Source organism: Hakea prostrata, chromosome 7 (assembly GCF_041222555.1).
Source record: "Hakea prostrata isolate BN-2017 chromosome 7, UWA_Hpros_2, whole genome shotgun sequence".
Taxonomy (NCBI): Eukaryota; Viridiplantae; Streptophyta; class Magnoliopsida; order Proteales; family Proteaceae; genus Hakea; species Hakea prostrata.
Genome location: NC_142606.1, coordinates 2,637,511 through 2,663,366, shown reverse-complemented (window position 1 = coordinate 2,663,366; position 25,856 = coordinate 2,637,511). Strand labels below are relative to the sequence as shown.

At 38.6% G+C, this 25,856-nt stretch overlaps 2 protein-coding genes across 5 annotated transcripts; one reads left to right on the top strand and one right to left on the bottom strand.

The window, feature by feature from the left end:
* Window positions 1-1,973: 1,973 nt before the first annotated feature.
* MAD1 (mitotic checkpoint family protein) lies at window positions 1,974-23,408 on the top strand. Of its 4 annotated transcripts, none has more exons than XM_089161228.1 (16): window positions 1,974-2,305; window positions 4,136-4,235; window positions 4,661-4,821; window positions 6,795-6,992; window positions 7,076-7,168; window positions 8,187-8,309; window positions 10,227-10,474; window positions 11,576-11,747; window positions 16,453-16,557; window positions 16,634-16,837; window positions 17,160-17,322; window positions 18,666-18,756; window positions 18,913-18,982; window positions 21,237-21,365; window positions 21,452-21,490; window positions 22,015-23,408. In XM_089161228.1, the coding sequence occupies exons 1-16, from the start codon at window positions 2,111-2,113 to the stop codon at window positions 22,102-22,104; spliced, it is 2,181 nt and encodes a 726-aa protein (XP_089017354.1). In that variant the 5' UTR covers window positions 1,974-2,110; the 3' UTR covers window positions 22,105-23,408. The 4 variants fall into 4 exon arrangements, 3 of the variants coding, with proteins under 3 accessions (XP_089017354.1, XP_089017355.1, XP_089017356.1); XM_089161229.1 differs by having other exon boundaries at window positions 18,669-18,756; window positions 22,015-23,407; XM_089161230.1 differs by lacking the exon at window positions 1,974-2,305 and adding an exon at window positions 2,356-3,607.
* Window positions 23,095-24,969, bottom strand: LOC149008952 (GDSL esterase/lipase At1g71250-like). Its single transcript, XM_089160904.1, has 5 exons — window positions 24,714-24,969; window positions 24,450-24,577; window positions 24,000-24,251; window positions 23,663-23,903; window positions 23,095-23,309 (listed from the first exon to the last, which is right to left on the bottom strand). Exons 1-5 carry the CDS (start codon window positions 24,967-24,969, stop codon window positions 23,095-23,097), a joined length of 1,092 nt encoding a protein of 363 aa, XP_089017030.1.
* Window positions 24,970-25,856: the final 887 nt, after the last annotated feature.

Sequence of the window (25,856 nt, the reverse complement as noted above, 5' to 3'; positions counted from 1 at the left end):
TTATGCGAATCCAGAGATTTGAAATCTCTGGATTCACAAATGGGAGATTTTTACCTGTTTGGTTGTGCGAATCTCTAGATTCATGAAATCTAGAGATTCACATTTTTACACTAAAAACGTGAATATGTAGATTTATGGGTATGAGGTGAAATCCAGAGATTTCATCCATACTATCAAAGCGTTAAAGATTTGAACCATAATTCAATAAATATTTTTTTAGGATAAATCTAGAAATTTCATTCCAAAAATTCAAACTAACCAAACAGTTAATTTCACGAACCATAACTCTAGAGATTTGAAGTCTCTAAATTTTTGAAATCTACAGACTCAAGTAACCAAACAGGCCCTTACAGCAAGGGTGTGAATTGGTACTGTTTCGGTAATTCTGTACAGTATCAACTTTGAATATCGAACACCATAATTGTATCGTACTGAATCTACACGATATGATACAGTTTTGGTATTTACAAAAACGATTCTATACAGTATAAGTATTAAATCGGTACGGGAAAACGGTTTAAACATGATATCTAATGCGGTACACTTTTGGTACGAAACAAACTCGTGCCACTTTTGTTATTAGTTCATTAAGATCCTAATGAAATTACGATAAAACAATCGATATACTTTAATATTAACAAATACAAAGCAAGTAAACTTAATTTATAGAGACAAAAACAAGTAATTATAAGAAAACGACGAAACGAAAATTTGAAATAGATAATTATTGATAGGGTAAAGGTAAAATATTTTTAAATTACATTTATAACTCTTAATTTTGTATGATTTCGGTTCATACCGACGGCATGAGTGCCCTAAAACCGGAACCATACCGAAGAAATTTGGTTTTGGTCTCTGTACAAAAAATTTGAATGATGCGGTACCATGCAGTTTTAGATTGCGCAATTCGATACAGTTAAACGGTTTTGATATGCAATTGACACCCTTAATTTTACTACATGATGTGTGTTGGATGCAAGAATTACACTCTTATCACGTATTTGTTTTGTTTTTAAATTTGTATTTCAATAATTTCACAAGTTGAATCAATTGTACTGTTTAGGTTAGTTAAGACATGTTAGCACTTTATAAATTCCAACCAAGGTAGGGTTTTAGTTTCAATATAGGTATGTAGTAGGCTAGGGTTGGGATTTAGACAGGGCTAACTCGAATTGCCACATTAATCACACAATCAAAATATTGTAACAAGGTATATTTTTACCATAAATTTTCAGTTAACAATGACCAAGTCCTCTTGGTGAAGTGACCACGATTTGATTATCTCTAATGGTAATGATTAATGAAGGTGCACATAAATAAACCTGATGAACCTCCCATGGAAAAAGGAAAAAAAAAAAAAACTCTTTTTACCATGGAAAAAGGAAAAAGTAATTACTATCACCCGTTAGACTTTGCTTTAGTTTAACGCCATTAATGTGTTGAATCATCAAGTGATACAAATTAGGTTGTTGAATTGATTTCTCGGTTGAGATTTTGGTTGTGATCAAAATGTCGACCATCAAGATCTTGCCGATTCCAACATTTAACATTCAATACCATTAATGATGCTGAACCAAAGCAAAATTCATCGTGTTCTAGGGAAAAGTCTCAAAACCATAACTTCTAAGTTGGTACTATTTATTGGAATAATTTGAAGTGGGTCGAAATAAAATAAATATTTTTACAAAATTTAAAAATTTTGATTATTTGTTTAGGTCACATTTTTTTTACACTCCATTTATTTTAAAAGTGTTACATTTTTAGCGAAATTTGTTAAAAATACAGGGTAGAAAAATAGTAAAAGTGAGACCACATTTTTAAAATTTTCACAAAACCTTTTCAACTTATCACACTCTATTAGCAAAATGGGTCCACCCGTTTATTTTTTTCTTATCCTTCTGGGTTTTACTTTCCATCTATGGAATAAATTCCCACAAAGCATTTTCAGACTCGAATCTGGCGCCTTCATTTTTAAACCGCTATTCGTTCCTTTTCGCAAGTTAAAAGCCACTGAAAGGCCGAAGAGTAAAAATAATATTGAAACGAAGAGCTTGTTTCCCTCTCGCCAATCTCTATTTCAGAGCCGGAAGAAGAGTGAAGGATTCGAAAGATGATGATGAGGACTCCTCCTCCCAGGAAACGAAAGGTGGATTCGAGCCCCGAAGCCGGTGCTATCGTCGCTTATGAAACCCCTGCTGCTGCTTCAAAGGGTCCTCTGGTGATATACGAAGATCCGGTGCCGGAATCGTCTCATGGTCACGACCCCTCCGAGCAGATGCTCTGCACCTACCAGTGTCGTCAGATGGTATTCTACTATTCCTATCCTAGTTTGCCCTCTTCACTTTATATTTGTCTTTCTTTATACGCTTTGATTCTGGTTGGTTTAGTTGAATTTATATTCATATTCGTTGCAAATCGATAAGCACCCTATGTTGTTGAGTAACGAAGTTGTATTTCTGTGGTTGGAAACCTGAAACGGAAAGAGCCACCTCAACTTTCCATTGCTTAGTTGTCTCTTACTGGGAATTTGCTCGGAAATGTGCTGTCCAGCTAGTTGGCTCGTATTCTGGTTGATCTTTGTGGATTAGGGTTGCGTTTTGTTGTTCAGAGATGCTACTTTCCAGTGGATAACACAGGGAGACAACGAATTATACGCTAAAATATTGATCACAGGTCTCACTTTTTGGGATTTACTAAGATGCTGATTACGAGGCTCACTTAGGGTTTTTAGGTACCTCAGTGTTATCGTATTCTAAAGCTGTTAAGACTTAAATTGAATGTGGTGGGAAACAAAGTATAGGAGGTATAAGTGACACAACATACTTCAGGACTTGGGAATTGCACCTGGAATGGTGTTATAGAGTATTGGAGATTTGGAGGTATGAGTGACACAACTTACTTCAGGATTTGGGAATAGCACCTGGAACGGTGACAAATCCATACTCATAGGATGGTTGGCTACCTGGCTTTTTGTCATACTATCATGGTGGAACCTCTGGTAGCTAGAAGGTTGATGTATTTTGATTGAAGAGTTGCATCTTCACGCAGTTTTGTCTGTGGGAAGATGAATGCCCTCCGCTTCCTTGTAGAGAAGATGAATTATCAAGGTCTCTTCTGGCCGTATTCGCTCCCACCCGCTATTAAGACCACGTGGTGGTCCATCTGAGAGTTAAATCTTTACAGACCAAGGCTGGGATTCCAATAAAGGTTGATGAGGCCCCTGTTCTGTTAGGTAAGTTGAAGAAGAGTGATGCAGTTGTAGTAGCATTAATTCACCAGAGTTTGATTAGTAGACCTCCTTGAATCTGAGATCCATAATATGGATTTTAAGATTGTGTTAAGGGTGATTTTATGAACATCTTACTTCTTTTTGACATCCAATGGGACTGCTAGGAAACTAAATATCTGATTGATTGAGTTGACTTAGGGACTGAAGTTAAAAAATCCGCTGCTTCTCCTATGGAATCCTTGTTCCCAGGAGGAATTTACAACTTGGGTTATTACATGGAGACAAATGTGCCAGATTTCAAAACAATAGAATACAATCAGACAAGTCATGGTACCAAGGAGCAGCTTCATCTGCAACTGGAAACTTTTATCTTTCATGGTAATTTTAGTTTTACATTTTTTCATAGCAATCATGGCTTATGCCTTTCTTTTCTTTTGGGGGGGGGGTGTTTGTGGTGATCGGTGGGCAAGCTTGGATTCTAATTTGGTTGCTTGTTATTCTTAATCTTTTGTATAGATGTAGAATGCTTTTCTATGGTTTGGGTGGAAGTCGTGAACTGATGGGTTTGTTTGTGTTCTCCTCAAATCAGTTCAAGGAGGGAAAAGAATCATCAATATACAGTTGGCATGGTCTGCTAATGAATTCATTTTTAGTTATGATATCCTGCCATAATTAGTCTTTGCTGGTGATCTTTTTCTTTATCCCATTATGTAAATTCTTGGAATCCACAGCACCATTTTTTGTAAGATCTTGTTACTATCAATTTTTTTTGGATGAATAAATAAGAATATTAAAGACAACACCGCAAACAACGATCTTGTTACTATCATTTACTCGACCTAACAACATTGGATGCATGTCCTCCAGTTTTTTCTTGATCTAGAACTTATCCTGACATTCTTGTAGGTTAAAGCTGAGTTTCTGGATGCATTGGAAAGTGCTGAGAAGCAAGTGAAGGATTATCAATCTAGATTGGAGGCATTAAATGATGACCTCTCCAAGGCAGGTGGGTTATTAAAAATAGTTTTTTAATGCTTCTTAATCTCTGTGTGCTAGGTCTGATTAATGTGACTGTGTCTATATTTGTTCTGTTTCTCAATGCTTCTTAATCTCTCTATGTGGTAGTCCTCAAATTGAGGTACTATAGTGAGTATCATGACTTCCAAAGTTATCTACTCGTGATTGCATATCCAAGTGGCTTTCCAAATAGTCTCCGATATACTATGTAGTTATGTAGCAGGCTGGTGACAGATAGCATGTTTATCGGTATTGCAAAGTTTTGCATTTAGAAACAGGGTTAGTTATGGCATTTCTTCATTGGTGACCATTCCGTTCTGCTGTTTCCCCTCTTTTTTTGTTTTTGAAAAATATTTCCACGAGGAGCATTGATGTGTTTCGCAGAGTTCATTGGTTTGATCCTTTTGGTTGCAGAAATTGAGAAAAAAAACTTCCGAGATAAGTTTTATTATGCAGAACAAGAACTTGCTGCTGCCAAAGGGCGTGAACATGCGCTTCAAGAACAGCTTCTGAATGAGGTCAAAGAATCTTGGGAACGACTTGAAAAACAAATAAAATCTCACAGTGAAATTGAGGTATAATTATTTTTAGTTTATAATTAGCATTTGAATTCATTTCTTGTTAGCTTTCGTCCTATACCATGAGAATTTCTTGATGTATGGACATAGAAGGAAAGCTGCCATTCTAATAGGATTCAAGGCAGAAATTTAATATTTCCCTGGACAATAACATCCAAGACCTGAAATTGGAACAGTTATACTGGGAGATTAGGCCTATGGTATTTCCGACCTTGAACCCAAGAAAATGAGTTTTTCAGCTTATAAGCAATGAATCTGTTTTGGAGATACATTTTTTTCTTGCGCTGGTTGGAAAGCATTCTAAGTATCTAAATTCTTAGGATTTGGTGACTTTTAAGGGTTAAAATATCTTTATATTTAGGTAGCTTAAAACTTGTTTATATCATATTATTGACATGAATGAATCTATCAAAGGAAGTGATCAATTATTTACATATATCTATATAACAAATTTATAAGGTTTTCATGTATTTTAAAAGGTTTAGCTTTTCAATTACTGATGTGTGTATGGTGTAGTTGGTTTTCGTAGGCACTTGTCTGACATAGATGCTGCTTCTATCTTTAAGCATCCAATGTAATGTAGTCTGCAAGTAGAAGGCTGACCTGTAGTTGTTTTTCTAGGAGAGAAATGATGTAGCTTCAAGTGAATGAGGGCCAGTTCTTCCAAGATCTTTTAAGAGAACCAATTCATATGGGAGCAAGAAAGGGTTATTTGAACTTTTGGGGTTAGGGTGTGAGTGGTTGTTCCCCAATTGGTTCCTAACAATTGTTTTCTTATTCCCTACTTGGGGTTTGGTTTGTTTTGATAGGATATAGATGGATAAAGGTATATGGATATTTAGGGTATGGAGGGTACTTTAACCCTTCCCATGGGAGGTTGATAAATTCGTTGATATGGGGTAGATGTGAGATGGGATGAAAACCTAGGGGAATGATAGATTTTGGAAAGGAATTTACATTTTGATCCTTAAAATAATCTATTCAAGTTTCTTTGATTTTGGATGGGTGGTTTGGGAGTTAGTGGGTTTCTGGATTTTGGAGAGAAAATGAGGCGATGATAGCAAGGAAGGGTAAATCTAGGGTTTGGTTGGTCTGATGGGGCTGAAATTGGGATGGAAGGTCACTAAGGTTGGGGGAATGAGGTTCCTAAAGTTTGGGACAGATCCAGCAGTTAGACTGGCGTAGAATTGACCTTAAATTTGGGTCTCTAAAAAAGTTTGAAAATTCGAGAAAATAAAAATGAGGATGATATGAGAAGGGGAATGGAATAAGTGCTGACTTGTTAATTACTTGTAAAACAAGCCTGATAATGGGGTGTGATGGAGATGGCAAGAAGTGGAGGCAGGCTACTGGTATTTTTGAAGGAGAATCCTTCAAATAGAAACCCTAGGGTGCTTACTCGATCACATGGAGATCCCTTACCTCTGATGAGAAGCTCAAGTAACCTTGGTCTTAGGCAGCGACACTCTCTTTATAATTATATTCTGAATTCTGCCCTCTGTCATATTCCCAGGGCTTTACTTATAGCCTTGCATGAGAAGTCATAGTGAAATTGGGACCTAGAAACTGCCTCTCCTAGTAAAAGGACAAAATGATCAGATCCCCTAATTCTTAGGTTGACTTAGACTCTTAAAACTAAATTAAAACATAAAAAAGACTATTCTGCCCTTATAACTTCAGTTGGGCAGAGTTTGCATAATAAGATTAATTAAACTACATAGAAACCTATTTTCCAACTTGACGTAAAATCAAACTTATGGGTCCATAGAATTGGCCCATGACCACGTAAACTTGCTGAAGAGACCTAAGACCCATATCTATCAACCCTATGTTGATTTCAAAGGGAAGTTGGCCAATTTGGTGCAGGACCTGCATCAAGAAATAAAGTAGGTGACTGTTTGGCATTTCCTTGTCTCAGTCACGTGTTGGCGGCATAATCAATTTACTTTTTTCTGTTACTTGAAATCCAGGTTAAGTTCCAAAAAGAGGGGGAACTTCGCAAGAATGCTGAGCTGAAAGCTGCTTCAGCTGAAGACAAAGCTAGCCTACTTGAGGAAAAACTCAACCAACTTTCAGGCAGCATAAAAAGAGAGAAAGCCCATCTTAATAATGAGCTCCTACAGTTGAAAAGAGAGTCAAAGCTTTCTGTTTCTCGAATAGCTTCAGATGTGAGTAGTTTCCAGTTGTCTGTTGGATTTAAAAAGATGATAGTTCCTTATTCACTGCTTATTAACTGACTTGGAGGTTTTAGCTTGAACGGATGGAATGCAGGGCAAGTAATGCAGAAAAAGAATCGGAGCTGCTAAAGGAACAGCTGGAGCAACTTAAAGAACAGCTGAATGAGGTCATTGACATTTATTTGTTTTCTTTTTTTCATAATGCTCAATTATATGGAGGGGCATATGTTATTTCAACCAGTGTGAGATAATATGTTATTTGGATAGAGTATCGTCTGACTTCCTTTCTGATCAATCCAAGTCCAGGCTTGTCAAATCTCTTTTTTCTTGCCACCCGCCTTTACTGTTTTTCCTGATTGTGTTCACATAATATATCTCACAAATCTGGTCTTGCACTTGTGTTACTTTACAGTGGCTTGACTCTGGTTAACAAGCTGTTACAATTGATCCCTGTTGCAACCTATTTGGGTTGCCCAATTTCAAGGTGGCCAAATATTCTTTATTTTTTTCCTTTGAGGGATAAAAGAGAAATCTTCATAGTTTCTAAATTACTGGTCTTTTGGAGATTAGGTTGGTAAAGACTTGAACTAATCATCAGCTCTCTTCTTCACTTTTTTCTAAAGCTTTTTCAAATATAACATAGAAAACTGTTTAGCAGGTTTCTCCGTTCTAAGTTGGCCGTGATGCTTAAATTGATTTTATTCCTAGAATGTAACATGTCAACTTTAATGTTACAAATCCAGCTTTAATTTCAATTTTATACCATCTTTCCTTACTCTTCTTGGGTTTTCGCTTGTCTGGTAAACAAATTTTAGTTTAGCCCAGTTAGTGCATGTACTTGGTGGCTGGGGCTTCCAGTTTGACATAATCCATAAAAAATCTTAGGCACAGTACTGGTTTAAAATGAATATGGAGCTTGTGCATGATGATAGGATGTGCATTTTGTGCAGAAACTTGTAATTACTTTAAAAAAATTATTTTGTGTGTAGCTTGGCTATGTTTTGGGTATAACTTCTTTCTCCAATTTCGTATCTCTTACATACCATCAATACAATTAGAATCTTGGTGGGCAATGAGGGGGAGGGAATTTATAGATAGGTATTTTATATGAGGGCTTGTGATCTCCACCTCATTAATGGGACAGTATTTGACATTTCTCATCTTAATTGCTACTTTTGCTTGCAGTGTCTCTGTCAGAAAAATGAAGTTGAGATGAAATTATTAAATTTCTCATCATCATCTGGGGAAGTCAATCATGAGGATACCAATGTCTTGGTGAAGCACCTGCAAGATGAGCTTAGGAGCTATGTAAGATTGTTGTTGCATTATTACCAACAATTCCCCCCCCCTCTCTTCTTTATTATGTTGAATGTGCCAGTCCTCCATTTTAGTGATGTCCTTTGAGGTTTGGATTACAGTTTTTAAATTGTAGAGAGTAGTTCATCTTCCACCAAAAAGAAACCTACCAGAAAGGCTTCCCAAGGTGACTATCTCTAGAGTTTCTTTAGAAGAACTAAATTAGAACTGAATTGCATGTCCAGCTTAATTCTTTGACCTGTTCATGATGTTCTAGGAATTTTGTTTTGATATGTAATTATAATTTTATTAGAAAGAAAAACTGGGATGGAGGACAATATTAGAACTTTAGAGGGGGGGGGGGGGGAGTAAAACACCACCACCATCACTAAAGAAGGCCTCCAGCCCAAAGCCTAGAAAATGAAAGTCAAAGTAGACAACCTCAAATGACAAAGGCTTGCATACAAGAAATGTCTGCCAACTTGTCCTCTAGCCAATTCATCTGCAATTGAATTTGCAAAGCTTACATTGCTCCCATAAGATCATTCATTTAGAGTAAAACTTTCATTGATAAATTGGCCTAGAAAATCAGTGTTAACTTTGTTGCAACTACTTATGCTTACGCATTTGAGTTGTTAGGTGAGGGATTAATAATGTATATCAGCACACAACACCCCACAAAAGTAATGTCGTATGCCTACATCTGTATGTGACACCACATTGCTACATGGCATCAAGGATGCATATGCTTAGGAGCACCAGCAGGACTATCAATGAACCAAGTGAATCCCTTTCTGCTTTGCACTCTAGTTCTTGATTCCTTTTGATCCCTTTCCAACCATGCGTGGTAGTGCTCCTAACACATAACATTAATACCTTACTTGCCAAGGATCGGACCATGCTTGTCAAGGCAACAAGGCGAGGCGAGGCGAGGCGGTAGAGGGCAACGATAAAATGGGCCTAGGTGCTGGGCGGCCTCTTAGGCGGACACTTTGACAACAATGGATCAGACACCCAACTCTATTAAAAACAGGGCCACAAACCTGTATGAAAAACTTGAGTTATGGGGCCCTAAAGGTAAAATCATTTGGAAGGTATTGAGTTAGGTGTTATTTCGAGGTAAAAGAGCTTCTATACGTGTCTGATGGTTTTCCATCAGTTTCAACGGTAATGGTTCATGTCTTCTCCATTTCTTATCATGTCAAAACATGACTAGAACACAAAGCTACTCAACTATCACAGTTTCAAGGCATTGCTTAAGTAATAAGGAGCCTTTAAGGTCCAAGATGACCAACTACCCTGTAAAAGTGGCCTATCACATTGAAGAAATATAAAAATAACAATCAGAAAGCCCATATAACCCAATTATGGGGCTTAATTAAAGTATTCTAAGCCACATTTGGCCCTGTTGAAAACCATTAAATTAGGACTACGTAAATCCTGCTGTTTGTCTGCCTTATATTAAGTGATTATTTGTCAATGATGATTTGTTATAGTAATCATGTAGCCTCATTGATACCTAGTTTTAGTTATGTGTGTTTCATTCCTAATGAAATGACAGTTGTTGTTCACTAGAATAGTTGTGAATATTCTAATCAGTGAAATATGGTTCAGCTTTATTGGGAGCATAATTGATATAATTTATTTGTCTCATTGAGAAGTTATGGAGAACTATTCTCTGATAGGCAGCTTCCCCCCCCCCCCCCCCCCCCAAAAAAAAAAAAAAAAAAAAAAAAAGAAGAAAAAAAGAAGCTTTTTTCTTGAAATAGTTTCACAAATCTTAAAATAGTATGCTTCTTAGAAAATATTTAAGCCATTTAATGAGGCATCCTTTATATTTTGAAATTATTGGCATCCTTTCTCTTTATTATTTATCCTCTATTGACACTATTTATGCCTGATGCTTATTTTTATTTTATTTATTGTTAGGAGTCCGAGGTTCTAGAAGCAAGAAAGTTGAAATCCTCTCATGAAAACAATGAATTACTGAGAGAGAAAATTTTGGAAGAAAAAGGCCGCAGGGAACGGGCAGAATCCGATTTACTTAAGCTGCAAGAGGTCCAGCTAAATGCGAAGAAATTGGATGAAGAATTGCTGTCTTGGAAGTTGGCGATCAATGATATTCCCGGTGTTTTATGTCCTGATGATCTACCAATTAAGTTTTCAGGCTTGCAGAAGTATGTTGTTAACTTTTATTGAATTAACTTCTGTCTTGCTTTTGGGGTGATGCTGATATTCTTCATCAGGAAAGATGTCGAACAACCAATCGATGTTTTAATCCAGCCAAAGGCTCTTTCTTTTGAAAAGCAGACGGCTTCCTAATAGCTTTTTCCTAGTTTAACAGAAGGCTTCCTTAATTTGGTAGATGTTGCTCCAATCTAAGAGTAGTAATTATAATTTAAAAAAGAAAAAGGGTTTTCCATGTGGGTTTGGTCAATGACCCTATAGTTTCTGTCCAACTAGAATCTGTAGTTGAAGGGTAGAAGGTCCCATATATCACTATTGGAAAAAGCATCATTTACTTCAAGGACATTGCATAAATTAAAGGAATGTATTAGCAAACTTAACAACAAACTCTAAATGCTTTCTTCCATTAAATGTTGTCTCTATAAAGCGGAACTACTTTACCAATTACCAATTTCAGCTGCCCCCAGTGGTGTACCAAAACAAAACAAGGGTGTGCCAAGGGCTTAAGGCTCCCACCACTGGGGGTCTTGAGCGGGATTTAGTTATGTGATTCCTGTTCGCATATTTCAGTAGTATTTTTCATTACTTACATTAAGCTACTTGTTCTATTTCAGCTGAAAACTAGCCAGAATTGCATTCTTGGCATTTTTCTTCTTGAGATTAATCAGTTTTATAGCCACATTGTCTGTCAGCCACTAGTGAATTCTTGTTTGAAGTTTCATTGAACTTGTAGTTGTTCGGTTGTTTCATTGGTTTACCCCTATTGCAAGTGATGGCGAGTTCTGCACTTTCCCTCCTTGTTTCATTGGTATCATTGCCCCTACGCCATCTTTGTTGAAGTGTCATCTTTTAGATCCTAGTACTGGGGGAGTTTGTTTTTCCATCTAAATTTGCTTGGGTAACTTCTCTACCGACACCATGTCATCGTTCTTCTTTTAAACTTGCTACTACATGTGTATATGGCATTGGGGAAAGTGGCATTGACTTTTATTTTTGAGTGGTCACTTATATTGTTGAACTTAGGGGTTTCATCCAACTTTATGACGGAATTAGAAGTTGTTTGTTATACTGATGCTTTGTATGTAATGTAGAGAGGTTCTGGAGGGTATGATGAAGTTGGGTGAGGAGAATGCACGTTTGAAACAGATGGAGGTGGCTCTAGAAGTCGCAGAACATGGAAGACACCAGGCCGAAACTGAGGCTGCTATGGTGAAAAGGAAGGCTGAAGAATCAGTTTCAGAGATCAGACGGCTTGAATTGATTGTAAGCATCAGATGAACAAGTTTCATTATTTTAACATTCCCTTTGCAAAATGGTTTGCTTATATTCAGTTTTTCTTATGAGATTAGCTGCGGCCATGCAAATATTAATGAATTGGAGGATCAGTCAGTTTGTCTTGTTTTGTTTTCTTCCGCATGGTTTTGAATGGGAGGCTTATTATGTTTTCATGTCCTGGGGTGGATGTTCGTGATTTTTATCTCCTGTTTCTTCTGATTTCTTCTGATAAACATTTTTCTGGGATCCAATTAGGGAAAAAGTAGATTTGACATGTATCTCTTTGTGTTAGCAGCTAAAATTTTGTGTGAACAATCTAAATTTCCTCTGGTAGCTGAATTTCAATATTTTCAGAAACTGGGAGGAGGGCTTTTTTGGATGACATTGAAAACAAAATACTTCTCCCTTGCTGGTTCTTGCGAGTTGTGTGCGTATGGCATTTTAGTGCAATTTCCTGTTGTCTTCTCCTTGAAGATAAAAATGAAGTGTTGCATGAGCCATGAGGTGATATTAAGGACCTGTTTGATACCATCGAGAAACAGTTTCTGGTGTTTCTTGCTTCGGGAAGCAAAAAAATTGGCCGAAAACTGTTTTGTCTCGCATGATTTTGCAACATAAAATTGAAATTTATGAAAAGTTTTGCCTTGAGAAACACTTCCGAAGCAAAATTGGGTGCGGGTTGGGTTTAAGTGAAACAATTTTAAAAGGGGTATTTATGGATTTTGGCACTCTAAACATAACAATGGCAAATTTCATAAATTTTATTACAACTTTTAAATTTTCTACTTTCAGAAGCAAATTTTATCAAACGCCTAATAAATTGTTTATGCTTCTAGAAACACTCAGTACTGTTTCTAGCGTTTCTCGAAGTAGAAACACTTGGTGAGTTATCAAATGGGTCCTAGAGGAGCAAAAGATACTCTCAAATGCAAACAAACATTTTATCTATGGGTTTGCCAAATACGTTGAAGACACTTTTCTTGATGATTGTGCATCTCTTCACGTACAACATTGGGACATTGGAGCCAACCATGCTTTGATTTTGCTTATTGATCTTTGAGGCCTAAAATTTGTGCCCATTGCAATTTTTTTTTTGATGAATAAATAATTATATCAAACAAACAAAAGCAAAATTATAACTCACCAAGTGTTTCTGCTTCGTACATTCTCAAACAGGATTCCTTTTAGACGGCTCCATGCCCTTCTAATCCTTCTTGGATCTGGAGGAAGATCCTTCTCCTTCGTCCCCGTGCTCTCTTTGCCATCTCTATCCAAGTCTCGCGCAGCTCCTCTACCCTCTTCTGGCTTGACCCTTGGCATCCGTTGGGCATTCTTTTCACCCTCCTTGGTCCCTGCACAGTCTATGAGACCCGCATCCCCAAGACTGCCACCCTTGACACTTTCATCTCCCAAGGGGCCTGGTCCCCTCTCCCCCACCCTAGTCTCACACATGTCTGGAATGCGCTCCCCCTATCCTAAACCATCCTTGTGATACCACCATTTGGACCCCTTCGCCTTCCAAATCCTTCTCTACCTCCTTCGCTTGGAACCTCCTCCGTTTCCCTCACCCCTTATCCCTTGGTCCCATCTGGTTTGGTTCAAAGGTCACATCCCCCGTCACTCCCTCACCCTTTGGAGAGCTCTCAACCTTGCTTTACCTACCCAATCTTTCCTCATTAGCCGTCATATCCCCGCCAACCCTAGCTGTGCCCTTTGCTGGAATGGTTCTGAGGACATTAACCACCTATTTTTCTCCTGCCATTTTCCCCGTCCCATTTGAGATAGAGCCCTTGCTTCCATTTGGCCCCGCTCGAGACGCTCGCATGGGTTTGTTCGGGATTGGTCCTGAATCTCGAGAAGCTTCTCTGGCAGCTCTATTTCTAGGCAAGCTCGTCTTTAGTGCCGTCATCCATCACATTTGGTGGGAGCGCAACCTTAGAAGATGGACCACCAAATCCTGATCCTTTGACATGATTTGGAAAGCCATCTTCTTTGATGTTTCGTCGAGGCTTCTTTCCCTCCCCCATCCCCTTGTTGCCGACAGCCCCAAAAATAGGTTCATTGTTAGTTTCTGGGGTCTCAGTTGCTCTCTCATCTCCCCCCCTTGAGCTTCTTGCTCCCCTCCCCCATTATTGGCTCCTTTGTATTGCTTTTGTGCTTCTCGTTGTCTTAATATATTATTTATTCATCCAAAAAAAACAAAAGCAAGAGAACAAGGTCTTTAAGAAGAAGACCAAAAAGGAGAACTAAGACCCCAGGAGACAACAATAAGCCTGTTACTTGGGGTGTCATCGACAGGGGATGGGAATAGCTAACAATCTAGAGGAAACATCAAAATAGATGGCATTCCAAATCCTGTCTATAGATCGAGATTTGGAGGTCCATCTTTGAAGATTGCGCTCCCACCAAAGGTGATGGATCAAGGCACAAAACACTAGCTTACTGATCCAATTGCAGATGGAAGAACCTGAAAAGTTTCTCAAAATCCAAGACCAATCTCGTCCAAACCCATAGGAATGCCTCGAACGGGGCCAAATAGAGATAATGGCTTTTTTCCCCATATAGATTTGGAGAAAGGGCAAGTAAAGAAAAGGTGCTTAAGGTTCTCCAAATCAGACCAACAGAGGATGCAGTTGGGGCTAACGGGGATGTGGCGGTCAATAAGGAAGGATTGGGTGGGAAGGGCGATGTTAAGAGCTCTCTAGAGGGTTAGGGAGTGGCGGGGAATGTGGTTTTTAAACCAAACCAAAGGGTGCCAGGGGGTTTAGGGCTATGGGATCTGAGAAGGTTCCAAGCCGATGAGGTGGAGAAGGATTTTGTGGGTGAAGGGAGCCAAATGGTGAGGTCACAAGGGGAGCTAGAGAGTGAAGGGAGAGATTCCCAAACTTGTGTGAGAATGGGGAGGGGAACAAGGATCCAAGATCCATTAGAGATGAAGGCTGTTAAGGGGGCAGATTTGGGGATACGAGTGTTATAGACAGTGCGGGAGCCAAAGTGGTTATAGAGAATACCCATCGGATGCCATGGGTCCAGCCAAGAAGGAAATGGAGGAACCGAAGAGATGAAGGTAGAAATAGCCGAGATGGCTCGGGGACGAAGCAGGAGAATTTTCTTCCAAAGCTATGAAGGGTTGGAGGGCATAGAAACAGTCCAGAAGGAATCTGACTGGAGAAGATGTGAGTAGACCCACCTAACCCAAATAGAGTCATGTTTTGAGGCAATTTTCCAGATGAGTTTAAGGAGGCAGGCTGAGTTAACATTGATGTTCTAGCGGATACCAAGGCCACCTTCGGAGGTAGGGCGGCAGATGGAGGACCAACTGACCCGGTGGGTGAAGCGCGAGGCTTCCTGCCCTTTCCAAAGTAATGCGCAAAATAAAGATTCCATCACATAGAAGCTTACTTTTCCAAAGCTGCAATTTCTTACGAATGTTGTCAAGCATTGGAAGGCAATGGTGACGAGTGAGCCTACCAGGGATGAGCAGGAGGCCAAGATAGACCATAGGAAAGGAGTCGGGCAAGAAACCCGAGAGTTGGAGGAGAGAGGCTCGAAGCTGCTTAGGGATACCTGAGAGGAAGATGGTGGACTTGCCAAGATTGACCCGAAGGCCAAAGAGGGATTTAAACTGCAAAAGAGCTGAGAGGATGGAGGATATGGAAAGGTGGTCCGCTTTAGAGAAGATCATGAGATCGTCAACAAAAGCAAGGTGGGTGAGATTTAGGGATTTGCACTTGGGAATGGGGGAAATGAGGAGCTGTGTGTGTGTGTTATATTTTATATTAATTTTGTGCCATACATATGCATATTTTCAAACTTTTGTTTTCAATATAATACATGTGGTGTCATATTTTGTTATATTTTGTGCCATAAATGTGTATAGTTTCAAACTTTTTTTTTTTGAAGTATAATACGTGTTGCCAAGCTCGTCCATGTAGCTTGTATGATCTAGAGCTTCTCTGCATGGGTCCTAAATATGATGTCTATGTGCAACCAATTGCTTAGCACAATAAATTGGTACTACAAGTACAAGCCTACAACCATAGATGCACAAGTAATGTTGGTTCTTCTTATACAAATATTTGTTAATTGGAGGAATTTCACACTTAACTGTCTCAACCACTGAGACATGCATGCAAGTAATGTATTTTGTTCTATCTATATTTATAGACTAATGCTTGATAACCTCTAATACATCCTATTTCTAAAAGGGATTTGGCCTTTTCGCGGCCTTCCTCTGCAATCCTTGGCCAATTAATCTAAAAATTTTATTTTTCTAGAAATTGAACATTTGAGTTATTTCCCAAGTGGTAACACATTTCAATCCCCCAAAAATAAAAAGATAACCCTCCTTCCATTTCAGTTGTTTTGAATAAACCCCAACAAAACTCCCTTTTATTAGTAATGTTATCCATCAATCAACCCTCTAAATATCTTCCTAAGACCCAATTCCCCCTGTGCAACATCTCTCTCTGGACTTCCCCCCTCCCTCTCAGTTCTCTTACCTCCATACCTTTACTGCTTTCTCACCTCCCTGACCCCCAACCATGTGCCATGTGGTATTTGCATTTTGTGGAAGACCTTTTTCTGTTTGTGTAGAATAGCATCAAATAATTTCATAATGACGTGCCAGATGCCCAGATTACATCCTTTTCCTAATATGCTGATTTATCTCATATGAATCACTTCATTGCAGCTTTCCTCAGTTAATGAAGAAAGAGAGAGGCTAAGAAAGGATGCTTATGCATTGAAGAAGCATTTGGAAGCAGAAGGGGGATCAACTAATGAGACTCCATTGCAGGTCATTAGATTCCATTCACGTGTGGACTATATTTTTCCGATGATTTGTGATTCTTAGTTTGGTTTTAATTTCACAGGAACTGGAGTCATCTCTTGCTAAAAAGGAGCAAGCTATTCAAGAGTTGGAGCATGAGTTGAATGTACAAAAGGAAACCATAAGTAATCAGCACAGTGAAATTAAGGTGCTCACTGAGAGGTTGAGTGATGAAACAAGGAAAATAAAGTCATTGGAGAGGGAGGGGGATCGTCTTCGTTCTGAGATTGCTATACTTGAATCTAAGGTGTGTTTTACAAAGCTAGAAATAGTCTGGATACATCTACACTGGATGCGTTGTTCTCAAAATGAAACTATCTATTTATATCTTGGTGTCTCTCTTTATGCATGCTAATACTGCATCTGTATGTCATTATGTCCTTGGGATTTTAGATCTGAGACATGTAAGACAGACATTTCCCTCCCAGTTTCATGATACAGTTCTTCTAAGAATGTTTTCCTTACTGATATGATGGATCTGTATTAATGCATACCTGTAGAATCTAGCTTAATGCTAATTATTTGCAATCGAGAAAGCACTGGCTTTTTAACAATAGTTATCTTCACAGTTAAGTCAGGGTGATTATTCTGCTGCAAATACAAAAGTTTTGCGGATGGTCAATACCTTGGCTGTCGATGGTGAGGCTAAACATACCATAGAAGCACTACGAAGTGAATTGCAGAAAACAAAGGAGAAGTTACAAGCTGTTGAAGAATTGAAAGGACAGTCAGGTAATTATGATGATGATTTATGATATCCTTATGGTGAGGTTTGATAGAGTTTATTTGATTTTTTGTTAGTCTTTATTTGTGCATGGTATGCCTGCCTCTCTACTTAGGTGGAGCTTAGTAATTGTTAAAATTAGCATGATGCAGTTTTCTTGTAGGCAACATAAATGTTTCAAGGATAGAGAAAATGAAGGGCTGACTCTTGGATGTGTGATAACATAAAGTCATAACACTGGATTATTAGCTTATGTTGATAACTTTTTTTTTCAGTCATCTCCTCTAGGGGACCCATAGGTCACTAAGGCTTACCATCCCAACTCAAGGAAGGGCGGCCAGGGGGTGGGAGTGATCTGGAGGGGTGAGAGGGAGGAGAGGAATTAAGAAGATGTACACATCTAGTTTTGGTTGGAGGTGAGAGCCTCCTTTGGGAGGGGGGTTTGTGTTTTGAGATTTGAACATCTGACCTCACCTTGGAGTTAGGTGAGCACTCTACCATACTGGAAGCCACAATCATGCCAGGAGGCACTTCCCCTAGTTGGCGACTCGGTGTGCAATGTTTTTACATGGTGCTTATCATTATTAGGGATGTGTTTTGAATATTGGGCTATTATTTGTTTGTGTTGGAATCCTAGTCTTGCATGTATCAAAATGTTTTTTCATGGCATTGGTCATTTTCTTTTTAAATTTTTGTTGTGTACAAATTATTACTTTAGGAGTTGCGATCCCAGACCCTAGATTGGTGAGAGCCTCCTGCAGTAGGTATGCCCTGTGATGGTTTTAAATATGCTTGAAGGATCCAACCAAAGCATCAAAGCATTAGGTGGATAGCTACTCAAGTTTATGAAAGCTCCAAGGACCAAACTTGACTGATGTAAGACTATCTCTGAAACTTCCAACATTCCTCTTACTTGAGGTTTGACTCACCTGGCCCTGCATGTGGCCGGATAAAATATATATTTTTTTGGGTTGGGGGGGGGGGGGGGGGAGACAAGTAGATCGAGGCATTGACACCATGTTGGATGGTCCAACCCAAGTCTTAAGAAATTAGGTGAGAATGTGAGATAAGTCAAATATGAAGAAACCTATGTATGAACTTGAATGGTGTAGGACTGTACTGCTCCAACATCTCCACACACACACACACAAAAAAGAAGAAGCTCTGGCCTTCAAATCATATAATGTGATTTCATTGGGATTGAAATGTTTGGTCTTCTTGATGCCTTTACAGATATCTTGTCCTTGAGTTTTCATTTTCTGACAGTTCTTGGTTCAAATATTCATGTGTGGTTAAGCTGTTATGCAACAGAATGTCTTTCCTCATAGTACTTGTGTTTTCAAGTTTTTAGCAGATGCTGGAATTATGATTGATTCCCAAGTGTCTGAAAAGCTTGCACAACTCAGAGGGCAAGTTGCAACTTTGGAGAAACGCGAAGAAAGGTAAATTTTTTATTCTTTTTGGTAAATAATTATCATTACCAAAGCCCAAAGAAGGGGAAATAAAAAGGGGGTGGGGGTGGGGAAGGTAAAAGTTGGATTTTATTTTTTCAATATTTATTATATTTTTCTTTTGCCCTGAATGCACAAATGCAACAGATACAAGACTGTATTCGCTGAGAGAATATCTGTTTTCCGAAGGGCATGTTGTTCGCTTTTTGGTTACAAGGTATGAGTTGAATAATTCTATTTCTGAATTGAACAGTATCATATAGTCTATTTTCTGATGCTTCCGAGTCCGTTTGGAGAAGTTATTGGACATCTTATATTGTAATTTTGGCTTTCTATCTATGTATTTGACAGTATTCTGCAGGCTCCTTGCCAACTGGCTAATGCTTCCATACAGTGGTTTTTGCAGATTGTATTTTTCTTTTTGGGGGTGAAGTTTCAAAAGACAGTATGCAGCAAGCATAAATGCTGCACTTTGAAAAGGAAATAACTGTATAGGCGTTAGAGTTGTTTGTCATATCTGAATATAAGCATATTCTGTGTCAGACATGGATATAGAAAACCAGGCCTGGGAGAAAGAATTCAATTTACATGTGGGGCTGGCCCAGGCAGTGAATTCAGTGAACTGCCTGTTCTTTGGGAAATATAATTCAAGGTTTCTTTTGTTTTAGGTGATCTAATGCAAATTGAGGAGAGAAAGAAAGTGTATTGGATACCAGACCAGATGGTCCCCTATCTAAGGGGAGTCTCAAATTGTTCATATGACCTCATTATCTCCATAGGGTTCTAATTGAAGAGCCCAGTTGGAAAATGATATACTTTTTCGTCAAGCAACAGAGATGTGTATTCATAATTTGCGTGTGAATAGGGAGAGAGGTGTATTCCTAATTGAGTTGCATCTGATACGCATGTATGTTCATAGTTCACGTGTGAATGGGGAGATGGGTGGTAATTCCTTTCTTCCTACATTACGTTTAATGTCATACATTAAAGAAGAAAAAAGTTGGGGAGAAAATGTGAATTAGAAATGGCCCTCCTTGTTCCACTATACATATATTCCCCCATGACCAATCCTGAGTGCCTGGCCTGATCCTGGACTCAGAAGTTTCTTTTTCTGTTTTTAATGTTTATTTTTCCCCGCCACTTAGGCTTTAGTTAGTATTGATGTAAATTTCCTGGAAGAAAAAAAGGTAGAGTGGATGCCTTACTACTACTTTATCTTATATAGTCTTTGCCTCTTCTGTAAATAAGTGAATTATGTAATTAAAATTGGGCAAGAGAATGCTAACCTAGTGTGTCGCCCCTGCACCAGTGGCCATTGATTTGGATGTTATTCTATGCATTGGGGGCTGAACAATCTTTTACACATAAAAGCTCACTTGTTTATGCATAGAAACCATGCTAACCATGAGAGTGGTTAGCATTCTTTTTCCCTGACTTTTTTTTTTTGAGGGGGGCGGTGGGTGTTCCTTGTCATCACTCCCATTTACTTGAAGCATATGAGCCTTATGGACCTAACCTACAAATACAAGGTATTAATTTGTTTGTCACTAATTTTCTTTTACAGTTGGATAATTAGCTTCTTTCTTGTATGATTACAGTTCTTATATGACTTGTCCGGTCTGAAATTTATGCAATGTTAGTCATCATCATTCTGGGCCATTGGTCAGAACCAATCTCTAAAACTAGGTCAACCTGGAGTTGAAAATTGGAGTGGGTTGATTGGAAGCTTAGAAGTTCCAACCTGTATGAATTGCTGATAGATCAGGCTATTCAGTGCTTTGGCAGTTATTTCACTGAAGGGTCTTATACACATTGCTCTCTAATATCTGGTGATGTAGAGGATGATGTGTCACAGATAATTAAATTAGAATGGAGGAAGTGGACAGGTGCCTGTGGGGTGCTGTGTGATTATGTGTTCAAAGTTAAAGAAAATTTGATTGGACTGTTATACAGCCAGGTTTTAGGTATGCTGCAAGAATGAGGATGTCAAGATGTATGAGTAGCAAAATTAGGAAGACATAGTAAGGATTGTTTGTATTTTTTTTTTTGGGGGGAGTAGCTTTGGTATATAGGAAACTGGGTGAAAGTTGCTTGAGGTGGCATGGACATTTCCAACACAAGCCTTTGAATGTTTCAATACATAATGATTTGTTTTATATTAAAGGAGATAAAGAGTTAGGAGCAGTCCTAAAATGACCTTAGGAGTAAGTGAACTGGGGGTGGGGGGGAATGCATAGCTTTGGCCTTGTTTCAAATATGACCTCTGATAGAGTTGATCTGCAGATAAGGATCCATGCAGCCAAACCCTACTAGTTGGGATAAGTCAGAGTTATTGTTGTTCTGCTTTGGACATATTGAAATTGTGTTTCCAGTTTAATGCTCTCTGTTTTCTTTTTCTTTTTTTTTTTGATTAATTTTCTTCTGTTAGTAAGATGAGCCATTTATTTCACTTGAACAAACTATATTCGCAGATAGTAATGGATGATCACCAGCGCGCTAATGGGATTCCAGTGACACGGTTTACTCTCCAATCTATTTATGCCCAGAGTGATGATGAGAAGCTCGATTTTGAGTATGAATCAGGCAACACAAATATTTTGGTAAATTGTCTAGCAGAGCTCTTGAAGTTATGGCAATGTTTTACCAAAAGGAATTAGCATCTAACTCTTTTTGTTTGTTTCAATAGGAAAATGATTATGCCTCTCAGCCTGAAATAGCGCAACAGGTATTATAACTGGTTGTGAAGTAATTTGCCTGTAGCCTCCTGAATTTTGCTTTTTTTGAGGTTAAGGATGTAATCCAAATCATTGGTCCACGTTCAAATTTGAAAAGAGAAAATAGATAAATTGTGGATGATAAAAAGGTAGCCATCAGCTGTTGTGTTGGTCCTACTACAATATAGGCCTCTTGGAGAAATGATGTGGAATCTTAATTGTTGGATGGCCAGTGGAACTTGGAGTCAGCAGACATTAGGCAGTATTTTATCAGACTTTTCACCATTTTCTTTCTGCCATTGAATTTTTTTTTTGTTCAACTTAGAGTTTACCTTTTCCAATGTGGCAAACCATTCACCAGTATTACAAACAGATTATGTGATTGTGATTGTTTTGTAGCTAAATTAATGTCTCTCAGGTCATTTGGAGGTCTAATCTTGTTTGTGTTTCTCTAATTATCCCATTTCATCATGTTGTCTAAACCCTTATCTGCTGAGTTGCCAAGGAATTTGACCATTTTTAAATTGTCTTGCAGATTGCAATATTCATACGGAAGATGAATTCCATTCCTGCATTTACTGCCAATTTAACAGTGGAGTCCTTCAACAGGCAGACCCTGTCCTGAATCACGTGCATTACCATCATCAAGTCCAAAGCAGGCTCTGTAACTATTTTCGATTTTTCCAATCCCTAAGTAGAAAAATAACACATGCTATTGGGTTCAGGTTTAGCTGAAATCATTAACCTTGGCATGGGCTCCACTTGATCGGCAGCTTATAATCTGTGTTCAGATTTGCTAGGCAAGAAACAAGTGGTTTTGGCTGCTTGAATCTAGCGCAGGCCTAGGTTTTGGTTGATGTTCACCTTCCAGAAGTGTTAATTGACCATTCTATTCTCCGTGCCTTGCTTATAAATTTTATTAGTTGGGCTAGGAGATGGACATCCGAGTGATGTCACAAAATTGGTCAAGAGATCTATGGGAATGGAAAAAATGACCTACATTCAGCAAGTCTCACCATCAGTGGTGATTCTATTCTATTCTCTTTTCTAATCATTCACATTTGGATGTCTCCTACTATCCTTGTTTATCTTTTTTTTGGGTCAAGATTCTATCTGTCTTTTTTTCTTTTGGTAATCATTCTAATGTATCTGTCTTATAGGTTATGATATATAAGGTAATAGTCCTAAAGTAATAAAGGGTAGAAGGTGCCAGGCTTTCTGTGCTTCAAAGATGAAATCTGATTTTGTACTACCTGGATAACCTCTCTGTTGGTGGAGCGCATAGTGTTATCTTGACTTGTTTACTACTCAATATATGGGCCCGTCTGAGTTGATAAAATAATTTAAGTGTGAAATCTTAAATGGGTTTTATTTGATTTCATTTTTATTGTATGGTGGAAAAATATCGAAAGCACATTCTCCAATGGCAAGTTTGGACATTTCTGCTGCCTAATCAAATTGAAGAGCAAAATCACCAGAGATGAGAGAGACAAGAAGGATATTTTTTTGGGGATGTGTGGGTGATGAGGGGTGTTAAACAGGGAAAGAAGAAGCTAATGAGCATATTTAGTATATCCATATTATTTGATTCTTTATTGAATGTAGAAGTAGTAGGTTACATTCTAGCCATTTGTTGAACGTTGATTGGATAACAATCTAAAGGAGGCCCAGTGTAAGCCCTTTCAGCTAGAATTTCATTAACTGCTTGTGTTTGATGATAAGCATCCCAAAACACAAAGTTGTTCCTGTTTGGGCATGGTTTTGAGAGAGGAAGACAAGTTCCTTGATTCGGCCCAAGAAAACAGCACGGTCCATTCGTATTCGTAAATCCTGCCACATCAGCAAGTAAGCTCAGTTATTAATAGAAAAACTTCTCTTTATTTCGGTGGAAAATGTAATAATTTTCCTTGCAACCAAACAGTATTTTTCCCCCTCGTCGTTTCAGGAATCCTATGGTTACAACCGAGCCCAAAAGATTAGCCAATTTAATATGAGGCATCGAACTAGTTCTGTGGGCCAAGTCGGGATCACCTTCCAGTTGGAACTGCTGGCGAAATGGGTTGGTCCCATTTTTAATTATTTTAATATTATTTATGTGGTGAAAAAGTATCAGGAGAGGCACTCTGGGCGGCAGCCCATGTGTCCCTCCTTTTAAGTTTAATGTTCAAAAGTGCTAGACATACCATATTTAGCTGGATCAGTGAGTATATCATTGAAGACTCTAGTTGTGTTGCCAAAGACAAAGATGGACCCCGCGTTATTGGCATTCATCAGGTCGACAAGTGATCTGAGCCGTTGGTCGAACAATCCAACGATGTCGTTGACCTTCGTCGAACATCTCCCTCTTACCGATTGGCTGGGGATACATCCTATTGGGCCCAATGCAGCTAAGAGGAACTTCCTGAACCCTAAGTCTTGTAGTATCTGCAATGGATACACCACAATGGTAAAGGTTGATGAAAATCAGTTAATCAATAGAGAACTAAAGAACCTTATTACCAAATGGATTTGTTTGATTACCACAAGTTGTATTGCATATTGACTGATGAGAAGCTCGGCATATTGACTGGGATTATACAGGAAGCTAGTAGGGTAAAGATATGGCATAAGATAGTTATTGACATAGTCATTGCTACCGATTTCCATCACAACGATCGACTTGGCCAGGTAATCGCTTATGTTCATCATGTTTGTGCTGTTTAGTTGGAGCCTCAATTGACTCAGAGTTATTCCAAAGTTGATCACTTGCTGCCTTAAGCTGAACCTTGGTCCCTACAGAACATACATTACAAACATGAATAAATAAATTCCATGGTGACATTTGACCCAAAAAAAAATCAATGGTGACATAAAAGTGGGTCAGAACAAAAGCCCAGCCCAAACTTGTTAGGGTTTTGCTGGGTCTGAATTGAGCCTTTAGGGCTTAATGGGCCTGAAATTGGAATCAAGGCAGTGGAATTCAATACTCACCAGGTGCAGCCCTGAGACATCAAGGATCCCACCAGCCGCTGATGCATAATTCACTCCGTTGAGGATTCTTGTTCCAAGCGTGGTTGGATCTGCATAGGCTGGAAGGTACGGTAAACCCAACTTGTTTCCTGCAAAATTAAACTTAAATTGGCTACCACATAATGGGTTTTCAAGGCATGTTCTTTAGTGTTAACGCGAAAGTACCCAAAAATGAAGAACAAAACCTGTTAGAATGGAAGATTTTGGTTAGATTCAAGAAGTTACCTAGCATATCGACTACGGTTTTACCATTAGTGAATCGTCCGGTCACTCCCTGATCGAAATCAATACCATAAGGTAAAAAATTGGCCTTTGCTAAAGCTCCCAACAAGTAGTTGTTGTTTCCATCATCGATCAATGAATCTCCAAACACAAACATGGCTGGGACTTGTTGTTCTGCAATGACCCAGGTTGACCATTTGAGAATCACCATAGAGAAGGAGATTAGAAATCTAGCTGAATTGATGTTCACCGTCTTCATGTTCTTCCCTCACAAAGTGCAAAGAAGGAACTGATCTGATTGCTTGAAGAACTGTTTTGAGTTGGAATGCTCAAATAGAAGTGAAGAATGGAAGGAATGCGAGAAATATGTGAGATGGGCTTCGCAAGTAAAAGGACTTTGAAACGCTTAAGCATGGAAGAGACATGCAATAACCCTTTCTATGGGCTCTTCAATGAGGAAGCCAACCATGCAAATACCCCTTTGAGAATTGTGGGTTTTTTCATGAGGAAATCAACCTTCAATTTACCCTTTTTGTGGACTCTTTTCCTGGTTTTCTGCCTTTTATTTGTCTTGTTAATATCTCATGAATGCCATATTTTTTTGAATCTAGATCCTCCACCTTTCAGGGTAGAACTCTGTGCTCCCCCACATTTCTCCACCATATAATAGGGGTAGGACCTATTTCTAAATATGACAAAATGAATTAGAAGTAGAACTCTCAATGGGCCATACATAGACCTACATTCCTAATATGTGGTAGAGAAGCATGAGGAGAGCATAGAAGTCTACCTTGACAGGTAAAGGATCCAAACTCTTCTAATATTCTTTGATATGAGTTCTATTAAAGTATACATGGGTTAGAGTGGATGACTTGCTCAAGAAGCAAAAGGTGATGGTTCTATGCCGCAAATGAAAGTGCTTCTTGAAGAATTAGCTAATGTTCGAGCTAGAGAGATAATGAAAGTGCTTCTTGAAGAATCATCTAATGCTAGACCTGAAGAGATGTCAGAAGTGGTTCTTGAAGAATTAGCTAATGCGGAAGGTGGAAAGATATTGAAAGTGCTTCTCGAAGACTTAGCGAATGCTTATCAGAAGTGTTTATTGAAGATATTGGAAATGCTTATTGAAGAATCAGCTAATGCTTT